The sequence below is a fragment of the Cyanistes caeruleus genome, chromosome 17, assembly GCF_971803275.1.
Source record: "Cyanistes caeruleus chromosome 17, bCyaCae1.hap1.1, whole genome shotgun sequence".
Taxonomy (NCBI): domain Eukaryota; kingdom Metazoa; phylum Chordata; class Aves; order Passeriformes; family Paridae; genus Cyanistes; species Cyanistes caeruleus.
The window spans coordinates 16,130,969-16,147,012 of NC_141717.1; the positions used below are offsets into that span (position 1 = coordinate 16,130,969).

The 16,044-nt window shown below is 45.1% G+C and overlaps 1 protein-coding gene across 8 annotated transcripts in view; it reads left to right on the forward strand.

The window, feature by feature from the left end:
- RBBP6 (RB binding protein 6, ubiquitin ligase) overlaps positions 1 to 15,257 on the forward strand; it is a 28,329-nt gene extending 13,072 nt beyond the window's left edge. For 2 of the 8 annotated variants that reach the window (XM_023937020.2, XM_023937021.2), the window contains 14 exons: positions 59 to 103; positions 2,496 to 2,584; positions 2,700 to 2,796; positions 3,339 to 3,478; positions 4,327 to 4,499; positions 5,378 to 5,481; positions 5,916 to 6,271; positions 7,095 to 7,188; positions 7,268 to 7,346; positions 7,438 to 7,483; positions 8,598 to 8,960; positions 9,307 to 9,408; positions 10,815 to 12,560; positions 13,249 to 15,257. In XM_023937020.2, the coding sequence (XP_023792788.2) occupies positions 59 to 103; positions 2,496 to 2,584; positions 2,700 to 2,796; positions 3,339 to 3,478; positions 4,327 to 4,499; positions 5,378 to 5,481; positions 5,916 to 6,271; positions 7,095 to 7,188; positions 7,268 to 7,346; positions 7,438 to 7,483; positions 8,598 to 8,960; positions 9,307 to 9,408; positions 10,815 to 12,560; positions 13,249 to 14,839 (5,025 nt within the window). In that variant the 3' untranslated portion in view covers positions 14,840 to 15,257. The remainder of the gene's footprint in view (positions 1 to 58; positions 104 to 2,495; positions 2,585 to 2,699; positions 2,797 to 3,338; positions 3,479 to 4,326; positions 4,500 to 5,377; positions 5,482 to 5,915; positions 6,272 to 7,094; positions 7,189 to 7,267; positions 7,347 to 7,437; positions 7,484 to 8,597; positions 8,961 to 9,306; positions 9,409 to 10,814; positions 12,561 to 13,248) is intronic. The other 6 variants (XM_023937023.2, XM_086853774.1, XM_023937024.2 and 3 more) reach the window with 4 other exon arrangements.
- The last annotated feature ends 787 nt before the right edge of the window (positions 15,258 to 16,044 follow it).

The window sequence follows — 16,044 nt, forward strand, 5'->3', positions numbered from 1 at the left end:
AACTATTGCTGTGTTTTGACTGTAGAACTTGAATATGTGTTTAATTTTTTGTGAACAGATTGATGACTCTTCTGCATCTATTTCTCTGGCCCAGCTTACTAAGGTATATATATATATTCTTGTCAAATACTTTAAGAAGTGTTTGCTTCCTATTTTTAAATTGATACTGTGATCTATGGGTGAATACCTGTTGTAATTGGAAAGCCCCTTTTAATTTTTATTAACGTAAAGTATTTATTTTAACTTTAAAATGTGTGTATATTTTGATACTATCCTGTAAAGAGTAGCTCCCAGTTTGGGAAGATAGAAGGGGAGTACCTTATCAGCCTCAGCATAATGTTGCAGTATTACTCATCCTCAAGACACAAAGAAGAAGCTCTGCAGAAGCTGTTTTACCGTTTTTCATACGTTTCATTAATTTTGCGTTGGAAACTAACCCAGTTTGTACAGAAGAATTTAATTGGCTGTAAGTTACGGACATTCCAGGGGGGTGTGACCAGCCCCAAGAGAAGCGGTTCTGTACCATGGACAATTGCATGGCTATTTTTGAATCCCTAGTCATAGTTACAGACCCATTCTCTGAACGCTGCACAATTCCATAAATTGTGGGATCTATACAGTGGACAACCCGATCTAATTTGTTTGAACGCAGACTGTGTAAATTGTGTAAATGTACCTCATTGTTTATAGGAATATACCAATGTGTATGTGTGGCATCTGAGCAGCTGTGACCTTTCTGAAACTGTTGTAATGCCATGTTTTGCTCGGGAACTGCTTGCATTTTTGCTCACCAATGTGTAATTTGTCTGGGGAAGCACTAGTGACTGCACTGTGTGGACAGGCAAGTGCTCAACCACCAGTCCCTAAAACTACAGGCAGTAGAGTAGGCAGGGCCTGAGGCAGAGCAGCTAGTTCTTTGTCATCAAGATAAAGGCTGGAGTTCATTTCTAATAAAAATAAATCTCTTCCCACTGCTAACTTTTCCCCTCTTCACTACAGAAATTAAATTGTATATGTTTTGCCAAAAAAACCCCATTATATATATAAATATCTCTAGTTTAGAAGGTAGCCCCCCAAAGAATTGATCCCCATTAGTGCTGTCCCTAAATGTGTCCTCGGGTCTGTAACCTCCTGGGAGGTTTTCCTCTGAAATGTGCAAAGCTGTCCAAGGGGTGGAGGTACACATTTAAGCTTTTGAGGATATTTAAGTATTTCAGAAAAATGCAGGAAGATGACACCAAGTGGCTCAGCACTGTTACTCCCTCTAATGGCTCTAGTGCAGCCCGGCTCAGCACGGAGGCAATGTGTTAACAGTTCTCTGGTGATTATTACTATGTATGAAATGCCATATTTGAATTTTGGTCTATTCCTACTAATGTTTTGTGGCTTTTGGATGTGTTCTGTAAACCGTTTGGGTTCAAACAAATTAGTCAAGTATTATCTGTAAAGCTTTCTGTAACTGTTAATGGAAATGATTTCATAGCTGGCGATCCGGATTCTGTTACTGTGGAGAAACACTGTGTATATGAAACAACCATTTAATAAAATGTTGAAACTAGTTGGTTGCTTTTGTGAATGAATGCATACAAAACCAAACCATGAGTGCTTGAGCTGAGTGATAGGTGCTTGAAGGCCCAAGTCATTTGCAGTCACTCCCTTAGACCCTGCTTGTATCTGGACTAGTGTATAATAAAAACATTTGAACAAATATGACTTAAAAAATCAGCTGGCTTCGGTAATTTGAAGATCTAGTTGTGCAGAAGGTTTATATTACAATTTGTGTGTTAAAAGGACACAGTCAACTGGAAAAAGAAGTGTAGATTGTCTTCACTGTAGTTAAATCACAGGAAGAAGTTGGGGGGGAACATGCAGTTTGGACTGCCTGCAGCTCTGCTGGGCAAATTTCTGCTGAAAGGAATTTCGCCTTGCTGAGGGATTGTACAATCCTTTTGGTCCTTTTAATACTTGTGTGTCTGAAGCTGAGTTTCAGCAAGCAAACCTAACTGCCCCAGCTCTGCAGTTCTGTGTCCTTTTAATGCTGCAAAATGTAAATAATGCTGCAAAATGTAAATAATGCTGCTTGTATCCGTCTTAATTCCTTGTCCAGTGGAGAGCTTCTCCTGCATATAGTTTGAGCTTAAAAATCAGCATAAAAATACTGGATATTGTTGTTTATCTACACATAGCTTCAGTCCTTTGAAGGAAATTGGATTGGTTACACAAGTCTTGCTGTAAGGTACAAACAGAGCCTAAGGTTTGAGTGCCCAAGAGTGCTCTTTTCTAGTAGGTTCTCAGGCACATAAACATCATGTCATGGCATAAGGACTCCCCAGACCATCTTCAGCACAAATCTGTTTGGTATAAGCAGCTGCTCTCATGCAAGCTCAGTTAGTGTAGTGCTGCTCTTTACAGGATTGGATGAGTGGTGTTGTCTTGGGCTGTGTGGGCTTAAATGTGTTTCTAATGTGTGTGTCAAATAATTACCTGTTGCACAGACTGCCAATCTGGCTGAAGCCAATGCTTCCGAGGAGGATAAAATAAAAGCTATGATGACACAGTCTGGCCATGAATATGATCCAGTCAAGTAAGTGTTGCTCATGTGGAACTTGTTCTTTGAAGTTGATGTAAAATTGTAGAGATGGTTTGTTTTAAACAAGACACATGAATCTCTTTTCCTTTTTTTCCCCAAAACCTTGCAGTTACATGAAGAAACCTGTGGGGCCACCTCCACCCTCCTACACCTGTTTTCGCTGTGGCAAACCTGGGCACTACATAAAGAACTGTCCAACGAATGGGGTAAGACTTGGGGGACTCTAGGGTGCTCAGTTTTTCACTTTTGTCCAGAGAGTTCCATAACAAACATGACTACTCACAGTAAGAATTGTGTCTATTGATGTGAAATGCAAAGGTAACGTGGCAGTGTTGCAAAACCCTTTGGATTCAAGAAAAACCCGGAATTGTAAAATTCTCTTTTCACTAGGTCAGAGGCAGTAAATATTCCCATAAATCTTTCTCTGTGAGCCCCTGTGTATAGCTTGATGTATCTCAAAATAAGTTTCTCCAAGGCCTGAATCCCTCTGAATTGCCCTTTGGAGGAGGAGCAGGTTTGGATTTCACCCTTAAGGAAGCTGTAGTTAAGCCAAAGAATGTCAGTGAGTTCAAAACATTGCTCTGAGCTCTGGAACACCCTGGCTGCATTCGTTTAGGGAAGAGAGTATTTCAGTCCAATGACCCTTATGCTAGGTAAGGGGAGAGGGTTAAAGATTTTTGTGCCTAAAACAGTCACTGAAATCTCATTTTCAGTGTGGGCCTTGAGATATGTCTGCATTTCTTAACAGGACAAAAATTTCGAGTCTGTTCCCAGAATTAAAAAGAGCACGGGAATTCCAAGAAGTTTTATGATGGAAGTGAAGGACCCCAACACGAAGGGTGCCATGCTGACCAACACTGGGAAATACGCAATCCCAACCATAGATGCGTAAGTATGGGGTGGGCTGGTCCGAAAAGGGAGTGAGAGAAAGCAGGAGGAAATGTGTGAGTGGTGGTGCAGCCACACTGGCCAGCATCTGGAGTTGTGGGGAGGAAGCATTGGCACTGGATCTCAACTTTCAGATCCATGCTGCTGCCTAACATTAAAATGGGGGTCCTGCTGCTCCCACCCCTGGGAGCTGGTTAAGGGTGGGGTGCACTGAGACTTTCTGCAGAAACATTTGTAATTGGGATTGTTCTCTCTGGGAGCTCATTTTGCTTCTAGTTTGTCTTTCAAAGGTTTCATGTAAGATGTAATAAAGCAGCTATTGGACTGTGACTCCCTACCTCAGATGTGAAGCAGGCTCAAGTTTTCCTGTTGCTATAAACTAGGAAAACACTTGTGTGTGCTGAGCACAAGTTCTGAAATACTCTTGGTAGCCCTCCTGATTTTCTTCTGGATGTCCTTTTTTTGGAAGCTGTAACACAGACTTCTTTCAGTTAAAAAATGTAATTACTGGGAGACCAGCTTTACCCTGCGCCTCCAATTTACATTTAGCCTCTGGCAAAGGAAAGCTGGGATTCATTTCACCTGGTATGAGCTGTCAAATATTTTTATGAATATTGTGTGGAATGATTTCTTAGTTGATCCAATGAATGGGATAGTTCTGCAGGAGAATTCCTCCCTCCCTCTTCCTGTGCTAGGGCTATAGAAAAGTAGTTCAGACTAACCAGCGGTGTTTAGGAAGGCCAGTGGAGAGGGGGAAGAATTCCACATGTTACCTTTCTTTGATAAAATTCAAAGCTTGGAAGAGTTTTCCTTCTAACTTCCTTCTTTTTTCCCCACCCTACTTCTAGGGAAGCTTATGCTATAGGAAAGAAGGAGAAGCCTCCCTTCCTACCTGAGGAGCCATCCTCCTCCTCAGAAGAAGATGATCCTATTCCAGATGAGCTGTTGTGTCTCATTTGTAAGGATATAATGACTGATGCGGTTGTTATTCCCTGCTGTGGAAACAGTTACTGTGATGAATGTAAGTGTTACAGGTTTCTTAATTCCAGACATCAAATTTGATCTCTGAGAGCAGAAATAGGAGATAAGGAAATTGCTCTGTTAGTTCTGTTGAGTATTTCAGCATGTCATGAACAGGGAAAGACTCTTCTTGTGTAGATGGTGAAAAAAAGGCAGAAAGGTTTTTTCTCTCAAGTTTCTAGTTAAATCCTTTTTATTTGCAGAAGGAAGAGGATGAGGGGAGTGCATATTAGTGCAGGTGGTTACAGTATGAGATATCAAATACATTTATTTTGTCCACAGCCCTTTCCCTCACACAGAATTATGTCTCCAACTTTGGGCACTTACTGCAGACTACAGAGAACTGATATTGAGGCATTTCATCCACATACTTCCCTAAAGCTGGTTAAAACCTTCAGAACTCAAATGTCCTCATGTTTTTTTTCAATGTGTTTTATTCATTAACATGGAGCGACTTGTTGCTGTACTAGAGTGGAAAAAAGACCATTTGAGATGTCACATGCCAGTCTGCTCTGTATCTTTACATATTAGCACAATGAAATATCGACCCTCTGCTCTATGCTAGAAATTGTAGAATTTCAGAATGGTATGAGTTGGAAGGAACCTTAAAGCTTATCTCATTCCAGCCTCCCTGACATGGGCAAGGAGGCCTTCTATTAGCCCAGGTTGCTCAAAGCCCTGTCCAGACTGGTCTTGAACACTTCCAGGGATGCACAGCTTCTCTCTTTCTCTGCCAGTTTTTTCAACTATAGAACATTTACAGCTTCATGCTTTCCATTCAAGACCATATTTCCCCATTAATCATATGCTTGTTTTTGTAATTAATGAGAACCCAAAAAGTTTACTTAGTTTGGCTATAAACTACTTTAATATTCCCAGGTATTAGAACTGCGCTGCTGGAGTCTGAGGAACACACCTGCCCTACCTGCCATCAGACAGATGTTTCTCCTGATGCTTTAATCGCCAACAAGTTTCTGCGCCAGGTAACGTGGTGACTTTAGCCTGAGCTCTTTGTTAAACAAAACTATTTGTAAAGAGCTGAAAGGGATGAAAATACTAATTTAGATCTCCTTAAGCAAGGCTAAACTCAACAAGGCTAAGTTTACTTTTCAAATACATTTACTTTCAAGTACATTCAAGTCCCTACAGCTCATTAGGAACAATCTGGCAAATTCAGGACACACTTGTGTCCTCGCTTTCAAATTGGGTGTTCACAGCAAAGTACTTTTAATCCAGAGACTCTGAGGTACCAGTCATTGATAGCAGAGTTTGATGGGATGTGTTCATAGCTGTGTGTTGGTTGGTTTAGGATTAATAGCGCTTACGGGAACACAGTGATTTTCCTGTAGGGATGCTTTTGTTCATATTTCCACTGAAGTTTATTTCCACCTTTTCAAACGTGTTTCTCTACCTCTAGGCTGTCAACAACTTCAAAAATGAAACCGGCTACACAAAAAGGCTCCGTAAGATTCAGCAGCAGCAACAGCAGCAGCAGCAGCTGCCACCACCGCCGCCACCCCCGCCGCCGCCGCCCCTGATGCGGCAAACGATAACGCGCACCCTGCAGCCGCTGATGCGGCCGGCCCTGGCCCGGCAGCAGGACCCGCTCATGATCCCGCTGGCCTCCCTGGCTTCCCGCTCCGCCCTCTCGTCCCTGGGCCCCGGGCCGTCCATGGCAGCCGGGCTGCCCGTCAATCCGTCTTCTGTGGTTGTTTCTGATCTCCCTCCAGCAGTGTCCCTCTCTCTCCGTGAAAAGCCGGATGGACCTTTTCGGTAAGGGGATCTGGAGATCAACAGGAATACAAAATAAATCAAAATGCTTGGGTTAGATTTTTCTTGAGCTTCGCAGCTAGCACCTGTGTATCATTAATGACAGCTGTAGGTCATTGTGGAAGTTGTGGTTTTGTTTTTATTTGGAATGAGGACACTTTGGTACGTAGAACATGTGCCTGATGCAAGAATTTTCTTGGCAGTATTTCTATTTGATTCCCTTACCAGTCATTCAGCCCAGGTTTGCCCTGAAGGAGAGACTGGTTCTGATTTGAAATGGCCAGCCATTCCTAGAGTCACCATTTAGTTCCATCAGACCTTAGTGTCTCATTAATTTCTCTTTCACACTGAGGAAACAATATTTTCATGCAAAAATCCATACCAGGGTTTAGGGTTCCATCCTGGAACTCTGCTGCCTTGGATGCACAGAACCAGCATGTCCAGAGAGCTGCCAGCTCAGCTGTGCCATCAGTACAAGGATAACAATTCAGAGGAGCACAAAAACATTTTCTAATGGAATTTCAGTTTTTGCATCTTCTGAAGCTGCAGTGGGCTATATGGATTCTCATCCTTTCAAGCACTGCTTAATCAAGTATTTTTGCAGAGAGCTTCCTCTCTAAATGCCAGTATCCAAACAGACTCCTCAGCAGTGCTTCCTCTGGAGCCTGCCAATTTCACAGGTGTAAATCTGGTGAAGATTATTTTAAAATACTTTTTTCATTTAGTGAAATCAGCCTTTTCTCACTTTGGACTTTATATTTCAAAATATATATTATATTTCACTTCAAAGCAGTGTTTCAATAATAAAAATATGTTGTTTTTGTAGTGATGCCGATGCTGTTTTGCCTCCTGCTCTGATGACTGCTGCTGAGCTTTCCAAATCTTCCCCTTTGTCAATCACCAGTTTGCTGGAAGAGAAGGTAAATTTTATTTCAACACATACAGTGATTCTTATGCTCTATAGAGTTTATTTTCTGACTGTTTGCATTCATTCCCAAGGGCTATCAGGTTCCTGTACTGAGACAACCAGCGATACCAAGTCTTCTGGGCCCTCAAGGACAATCAATACCCACAACTGGTAAGAAACTAGAACTTTAGAATTTTGTTGAAAAGATTGTCTTCAGATAAACTTACTGGCATATTTCTTTTTCCTGTCCCTGCTGCCAAAGGTCATCCAATGAGAGCTGGTGCACTTCGCAGGCCAGGCTGGGAACTGTAAGTATTCAAGAGAAATTTAATGTATTACTAGTTGTAACTGGTTAAATTAATCTGTAACACATCACTTAGACAACAGCTGATTTATAATGAAATAATAGTTGTGGAGAATTCAAGTGGTAATTAATTTTCAAGTGGCTTAATTTAAATTAGCTTTAACAAAGGGGACCTGTGCTTACAGTAAGATTATTGCAAAATAAAACTCCAGTACATAATTGAAAAGAAGATTCTGAATAATGAACACTTTTTAGGAAACCTAAATTACATATAAAAATTACATGTAATTAAAAGATCAGATGGAAAAGCACCCTTTTGATTGCTGACTGAATAGGGCTGAAGAAATTGATTTCCCAGTAGAAATCACCATTCAACATTCTTTCTTTAACAACTTAGTTTATACTGATTGAGCAAATTACTGAAAAATCAGAGGCTGTTATTTTTATGACAGTTTTGTATTTCTGCAGTTTAGTCATCTCAAAGTGCCAAGCTGCTTTTTCTCATTAGAGAGAGGAGCCTGTTTTATCTGTTACTGCAGTGACAGTTAGTTGTTCATTTGTTAGAGATTTGTTATAGCCATTCTGTAAGGGTCATTGTTTCTATAAAGTCTGAAAGATAAATCAAAGCAAAACCCAGGATCCATCCCTCAAGTTATCTAAAATCTCCAATCCAGTAAACAAGAAAAAAACAATTCAGGGACAAGAACAGGACAAATACATCGTGAGGCAGGAGCTCAGGAAACAAATGTGGGAGAGGTTAGGAGAGAGGTGAGTTAATTCCTGCGCAGCGCTTGGAAGCTCGGGCGTGCGGAGCTCAAGGTGTGTCCAGGAGGGGCAGAGGAGCGGCGGGTGCTTGGCTCCTGGGAGATGGGGGTCTCGTGGCAGCCTCGCCCACAGTCCCAAAGCCGAGTGTAAGGAGAGAAGGCTGAGGGAGCTGCTGGGGCGAGGATGTGCAAGGCAAGTATGAGGCTCCAGGACTGAGTGTAGTCTCGAGTGAACAGAAAGCCGGAGACCAGTGAGAACCAGGAGTGCTCCCGCCGTGCTGCCGCTTCGCTTTCCTCGGTACGCTCTGGCAGGCTGTGACAAACAGTGACACGTGTTTTTGGGTTTCTTTAAAGTTCAAATCGAGGACGCCCGCACAGTGACCGTGCCCAAAGGACTCAGGCCCCATCACTGCCAGCATCAGCACCAGTCTTTGTGCCTGTGCCTCCACCTCCCTTGTATCCTCCACCACCCCATGCTCTTCCTCTTCCTCCGGGGGTACCACCACCACAGTTTCCTCCTCAGTTTCCACCTGGGCAGCCTCCATCCGCTGGGTACACTGTCCCCCCTCCCGGATATCCCCCAGCTCCTGCAAACATGTCATCAGCTTGGGTCCCAACAGCAGTGCCAGCGGCTCATTCAAACACCATCCCAACGACACAAGCACCTCCTCTCTCTAGGGAGGAGTTTTACAGAGAGCAACGGAGGCTTAAAGAGGAGTAAGTATTTGGCTCGCTAACGTTGCCTTGTTTTCGTGTCTGTATCGGGGGAGCGTATCGGACTGCGGTTACGCTAAAGTGCATCTGACCTAGCAAAAGTGACATAGTGTTTCTTCCAATATACTTTTTCATTGCAGATGGTAAATATGAAAAGCTATACCAAGACAAATGTAATTCTAGAACTTTTCCTAAAACTTGTAGGAACTGTTTTTGCTTAAATAGGATGTTCACCTTTTGCATTGCATGCAGTAAACTTTTTCTCATATTGGCCATGTTTTGTTTCTTGATGTCTTTTGTAATAAAGGTCAAACTATAATTGTAATAAAGGTCAAACTTATTTTAACAGGGAAAAGAAAAAGTCCAAACTTGATGAGTTTACAAATGATTTTGCTAAGGAATTGATGGAATATAAAAAGATTCAAAAGGAGCGTAGGCGTTCGTTTTCCAGGTAACTGCTTTACATGTCCGTAATGGAGAAGCAGATTGTCTAGAGGAATCAGGAGGAGTTCCACTCCACCTCCCTGTCGTTAGATGGATTGGATGATTGAGGGATGAGCAGTGACAAGAGTGTCATACGCAGGTTATTGGCTCCAGTGTGGCAGGGATTGCAGGTGACTGAATTAGCATTGGGCAGCAGGCACTGAGGAGCCCTGAGGGTCTGTCTTGCTGAGGTGTTCCTGCAGTGGTGTCCTTCATTGCCTGACAGCCCTGAGGAGGCCAGGAGCAGAATAGCTGTAAGGGCTGCATTTATAGTGTCTCGCTATTCTGGTTGGAACCAAGCAGCCCAAGCAGTTTGGAGGAGATAGGTGAGAGAAATCGTCCTCATTTCTGCTTTTGTCCATCTCGTGTGGATGCATGAGATGTTTGAACCTGGACTGCAGACTGGGGGCTTTCACTTGCTGGGTGACATTGTTAAATTTTTCTTGGGAATTAAAAGCTCAGACTTATTTGTAGGGAAATCTGAAATTGGTGAGGGACCTGGAGCGGAGGAACGGTGCTAATGAACATATGAATCATATGAAATGATTCATAAAAAATAGTAGAAGAAAAACCTGAAGGTAGTTGCTGTTTTCTGTCCCCAGAAATCCCTTGGGCAGGAGTAGTTGTTAGCAGTGCTGTCAGGAGCTTTCCCAGAGTCACGGCACTGGGCCACGTGACTGGAGACTGAGGTTAGGAGCTTTTAGATGGGATTTTTCTTGCAGTGTGATCACTTGCCGTGGTTAGAGCTGGAGGGATGTGCAGGACATTTTTGGGACACCTGCCTGGCAGTGTGGATTCCACAGGCCTGTCTGTAGGTCCTTTGCAGTATTAGGATTGTGCTTCCTATCCAAATTCCCAAAAAAGAGTGAAGTTTCTAGACCAAGCTGGCATTTTAACATTGGGCTTTGTTGTCTTCAGGCTACGTGGTGTTTTCTCAGTGTGATTCTGCACTCTAGCCGCTCAGATTTGCTCTTTTTGCATCTTACTGCAACAAAAATGATTTGCACTGCATGTGGTTGCCGAGTAGTGACAAATGTGCGTGTTCCTGTACCAGTAGAGGCCAGTGTAACCACCTGAAATCTGTCCTGAAATCTGTAGCTCTGGTAGCTCGTGTGATAGAGTGAGTGGAAGTAGACTGACCCTTCTGTGTGTTCTGACACTAACAAAGCAGCAGCTGTTCTGTCTTGTGAGCAGAAACTTTTACGTGTTATCAAGTTCTTCAATTTGCAGTAGCTTTATGTCAGCAGCTGAAAGAAGCTTTGACATAAGCATGTGGAGAGGAAAGAGAAAAAATAAATGTGGGAGGAAAAGATTTGAGGAGAACGACTGTTTGGAATTAACTTCATCTATTTCTTTGTGTTGTGTTTTTTTAAGGTCCAAGTCTCCCTATAGTGCTTCATCTTACTCTAGAAGCTCGTACACCTACTCCAAGTCCCGCTCAGGTTCGTCACGCTCCCGCTCCTACTCGCGCTCCTTTAGCCGCTCCCACTCCCGCTCCTACTCCCGGTCGCCGCCGTACCAGAGACGAGGCAAAGGGAAGAGTCGGAACTACCGCTCGCGGTCCCGCTCGCACGGCTACCACCGCTCCCGCTCCCGCTCGCCCCCGTACAGGCGCTACCACTCCCGCTCCAGGTCCCCGGTGTTCCGGGGCCAGTCCCCCACCAAACGGACGGTCCCGCAGGGCGAGGCCGAGCGCGAGTACTTCAACCGCTACAGAGAGGTGCCCCCGTACGACATGAAGGCTTACTATGGCCGCTCGGTGGACTTCAGAGACCCCTTTGAGAAGGAGAGATACAGAGAGTGGGAGAGGAACTACAGAGAGTGGTACGAGAAGTTTTACAAGGGCTATGCCGTGGGTGCTCAGCCACGGCCTCCGGTGAACAGAGAGAACTTCTCTCCAGAAAGGTTTGGCCCGCCTGGGACCAGACGAGAGAATTCACCGTATGCTCGGGGACGGAGGGAGGAGTATCCCGCTGGGCAGAGCCACAGGAATCGTAACGTAGCTGGAAACTACCCTGAGAAGCCTGGGAGAGAGAGCCATGGCATCAAAGATCCTACAAAATCAAAAGAGAAGGAGGTGGAAAATCCACTGGGAGATGGCAAAGGCAATAAACATAAAAAACACCGGAAGAGAAGAAAAGGGGATGAGAATGAAGGATTTCCCAACGTTGAGCTGTTAGAAGGAGCAAGAAAACCAAGAGAGCCAGTTCCAACAGAAGATGCTAAAACAGACTCTCTGTTCATGCTGCCGAGCAGGGATGATGCCACCCCTGTAAGGGACGAGCCCATGGAAGCAGATTCCATTGCTTTCAAACCAGTGTCTGAAAAGGAGAAAAAAGAGAAGGATAAGCCAAAAGCAAAGATTGAGAAAACAAAGCGGAAGGTAGAAGTGGCAGCTGCTCCGAAGAAAGACAACGTAGCAAAACCAGCTAAAGCTTCCCAGGAAAAGGTGGACCCTGATCGCGAAAAATCTCCTCGAACAGAACCTCCTGTGAAAAAAGCCAAGGAAGAGCTGCCAAAGACAGACAGTGTTAAAACCTCTTCCTCTCAGAAGGATGAGAAGGCTCTTGGTACACCACGGAAGGCTCATCCCAAAGTGACAAAGGATCACCCAGAAACCAGACCAGCCAAGGAGGAGAAGGCAAAGAAGGAACATCCTAAAGAAGCCAAGGCAGAGAAGCCCTCCAGCAAGGAGGAGAAGTCAAAGAAACCTGCTGAGAAAAGCAAACTTTCCGATGCCAAACTTGAGAAAAGGAAAAGAAAAGCAGAGGAGAAGGCTGATAAAGAACACGAAGCCACTTCTGCAAAGGCCTCTAAACCCGAAAGTGCAGAATTGAAAACATCGCCCAAGGGGAAGGCTGAGCCCGAGGGGGAGAAAGGAGAGCGGACACCAGAAAAGGATAAAGCTGCTTTTCTTAACAACCCGTCCAAAAAGATTAAACTTAACCGTGAAACTGGAAAGAAGATTGTGAGCGGGGAAAACGTGCCACCTGGAAAAGAAGCTGTGGAGAAACCTGAGCCCAGCAGCAGCAAAGTTAAAGCAGAAAAGGCAAAGGGAAAAGCAAGGAGGAAAGTGGCAGCAGCTGACGGTGCTAGCTCGACTCTTGTGGATTACACCAGGTACCTCCGCAGTTCTTTTCCTTTTCTTTCTTTCTTTCCTCCTCCCCCATCCAATTCTCTATGGTGCTTAAGGAAAGGAACAGCTAAATTTGTGTTAAACAAGGGAGTAATCCATGATCTTCCTTATGAAACTATTCTTGGGTCAAACTCAGATGTTGTTAAGCAGAACGAGCAGTTTGTACTGCACAGGAAGCTGGTAGAGTTAATTTGTTGGTGATGCAAACTCAAAACATTTAAGACATTGTTGAGGACTTAAGAAAGTGTCTTGGTAATCTTAAAAAACTTTTTAAATGTCAGCTTTTCTAAGGAAGAACTGGGGCATGAGGATCAAACTTTGCCTGTCTGTACCTCTCCATAATTGCTTGCTTTCATGTTGAAAGAAGAATGGATATCTAATTTATCTGCCATTGGGAGAAATAGGACATGAAGGAATTACCAGATCAGACAGTCCCCAATCTGATAATCTTGTGTCTTTGTTAATTAAATATATAGTAGCAAGATACCAAATTAATTGATTGCTCATGATCTCAGGCAGTGGACTCAGCCTTTCTCTTGTCTGCTCCCTTAATTGAACATCCTTGAGGAAAATGCCAAGAATTTAGAACTGAAACACAAGCCAGTTTATGAAACATTCCCAAAGCTGGCTGTGTGTGCATGCCATTACTAATGTCCATGTTTTTCCTCCCAGCACGAGTTCCACTGGGGGAAGCCCTGTCAGGAAGCCTGAGGAGAAGCCAGACACCAAACGAACTGTCATTAAGACCCTGGAGGAGTATAACAACGACATAACAGCCCCTGCTGAGGATGTCATTATCATGATCCAGGTCCCTCAGTCCAAGTGGGATAAAGATGACTTTGAGTCTGAAGAGGAAGATGTGAAATCCACCACCCAGGTGCCCCCAGCTGTAGGAAAACCCACCAGTGTTGTCAAACCTGTGAGTGCAAAGGCACCAAACCCCCTCAAACACATTGAAAAGGAGACAGAGCCTCTGGAGAAAGCACAGAAAGCTGCAAAAGAGGCGAGTTATGAAAGCACCCAACACGATGCCAAGAGTTCAAAAAGTTCCTTGTCGAGTGAAAAAGGTAAAACCAAAGACCGGGATCATTCTTTGTCAGACAAGGACAGTTCTGAGAAGAGGAAGAGCAGTGTTCAGCCAGAAAAAGAGCACTCAGAACGTGCAGCTGAACAAGGAAATGGAAAAACTGTATCTCAGTCTTCCAAAGATGGCAGATCTTCAGAGAAGCACGATAGTGGCCGTGGCTCCGCTGCGAAGGACTTCACTCCCAACCGAGACAAGAAGTCTGACCACGAAGGCAGCAGGGAGCATTCGAGTTCCAAGCGCAGGGATGACAAGAGCGAATCAGCACGGAGGAAAGACTCCCCATCCCGGGTCAGAGACTCCACGGCAGCGCAGAAGAGCAAACCGAGAGAGGAGCGTGTGGAGCCGCCCAAGAAGGGCCCTGCGGAGGCCAAGAGGAGCAGCTACAGCCCCCCACGGGAGCGCAAAACCGCCGAGCACAAAACCGTGCACGACCCCAAGCGCCCCGCTGAGGAACACAAACCCCCGGATAAAAACCCGGGCAAGGAGAAGGAGAAAGAGAAGGAGAAGGAGAAGCATGTACCAGAAGTCAAGGGCAATAAGGAGAAAGAGCCAGCTGGGAATAAAGCACCGGTGAAACAGGACTCGCCAGAAATTAAAGTGGAGAAGGAGAACGTGGCAGGCCAGGCCGATAAGGGCGCGGCGAAGCCGAAGGCGCCGGTGAGCAGCGCCGCGCGCCTCTCGTCCGACCTCACCCGCGAGACCGACGAGGCCGCCTTTGTGCCAGACTACAACGAGAGCGACAGCGAGAGCAACGTGTCTGCAAAGGACGAGGAGGCTGCAGGGAAAACGCCCAAAGAGGCGAAGGAAAAGGCTGTGGAGAAGCTGAAAGAGGAGGCGGCGGCCCCGGCTCCCGCCGAGCAGCCGGAGGTGGGCAGGAGCCAGAGCCAGAGCAGCCCCAGCGTCAGCCGCAGCCGCAGCCACAGCCCCTCCGAGAGCCAGACACGGAGCCACAGCAGCAGTGCCAGCTCAGGGGAGAGCCAGGACAGCAAGAAAAAGAAAAAGAAGAAGGAGAAGAAGAAGCACAAGAAACACAAGAAACATAAGAAGCATAAGAAACACGTGGGAAATGAAACAGAATTGGAAAAGAGCCAAAAACACAAACACAAGAAGAAAAAATCGAAGAAGAGCAAAGATAAAGAGAAAGACGACCAAAAAGTGAAATCTGTCACGACATAAATCGACAGATAATGAAAAAATGACTTAATTACTAAGTCATCTGTATGATCTTTGTTAAAATGTAAACGACTTCAAGCGTTGTAAATAATGACATGAAAGACCCTGTGCTGCACTTAAAATATTGCTGCTTGATTATTTGATTTTTACATCAGAGCTTTATAAAAGTGAACATTTTGTACAGAATTGTGAGTTGTGACCATGTAACATGAAAGGTTTTGCTGGGGCATCTTCTTTTTAACCACCGTTAATTATTTTGGGTGGAGTTTACTGTACTGTGAAGATTTTCACATTCGGGTTTTTTTTAATTGCCTGGCAGAAGCAGCTGGTACCAGTTACCAAATACCAGCGGATGCAATGCAGAATACATTACAGCCCTGTTATGTCACTTTTTGATTACAATAAAAAAGTTTTCAGTAAATGAGCAGGTGTGAGATTTGCAGTGGGAGTTGCACGTGAGCAGGGAGCATCCCAGCCCTGCCCGTTCCTGGGAGTGTGCGAGGCCAGGCTGCTCAGGGCTTGGAGCAGCCAGGTGTCCCTGCCATGGCAGAGAGGTGGGACTGGGTGGGCTTTATGGTCCTTCAACCCAAACCAAACCAGGATTCTGACAGCAGTGCCAGAGAAGAAGTGTGCTGGGGTCCATTGTGTGGGAAAGAATAACCTACAGAGGGGTTAATTTGGGGAAAGCTGGCAGGAGCTGTCCTGGTGGAGGGTGAGGAGGTGCTGGGGGTGCTGTGTGCTGCTCTGTGTGCCAAGGAGCTTGGGGTTTGTAGGGTGGAACGGGGGACGTGGCCCCACAGCTGCAGCCCCTGTTGGCACTGACTGCTTCAGGTAACGTGGCTGCTTTGGAAAGCTGCTGTCCATTGGGCTTGGAGCTCTGTGGTCATTAAGGTCCCTTCCAGCCAAGACCAGTCGGGAATTTGCCAGCACACGTTTGCACACAGGGTTAAACTGCCTGGAATTTGCATTTTCTCTGCCAGTGCTGCTCACCAGGTGTTGATGTTGTAAACAGAAATGTTTGTTCAGTGTTGGATATGGGAGTGACACCTGACAGCCCTGACCCCTCTGTGGTACACGGGGCTCAGAAGGAGCAGGACGGGCAGGATCTGAGCAGTGACAGGAGAGAGAAAATGGAAATCATTAGCTGGACAATTTTAAGATGTAATTTTAACAAAGAGGTGGCAGTGGAGGGGTTGTTCAGCTGTCAG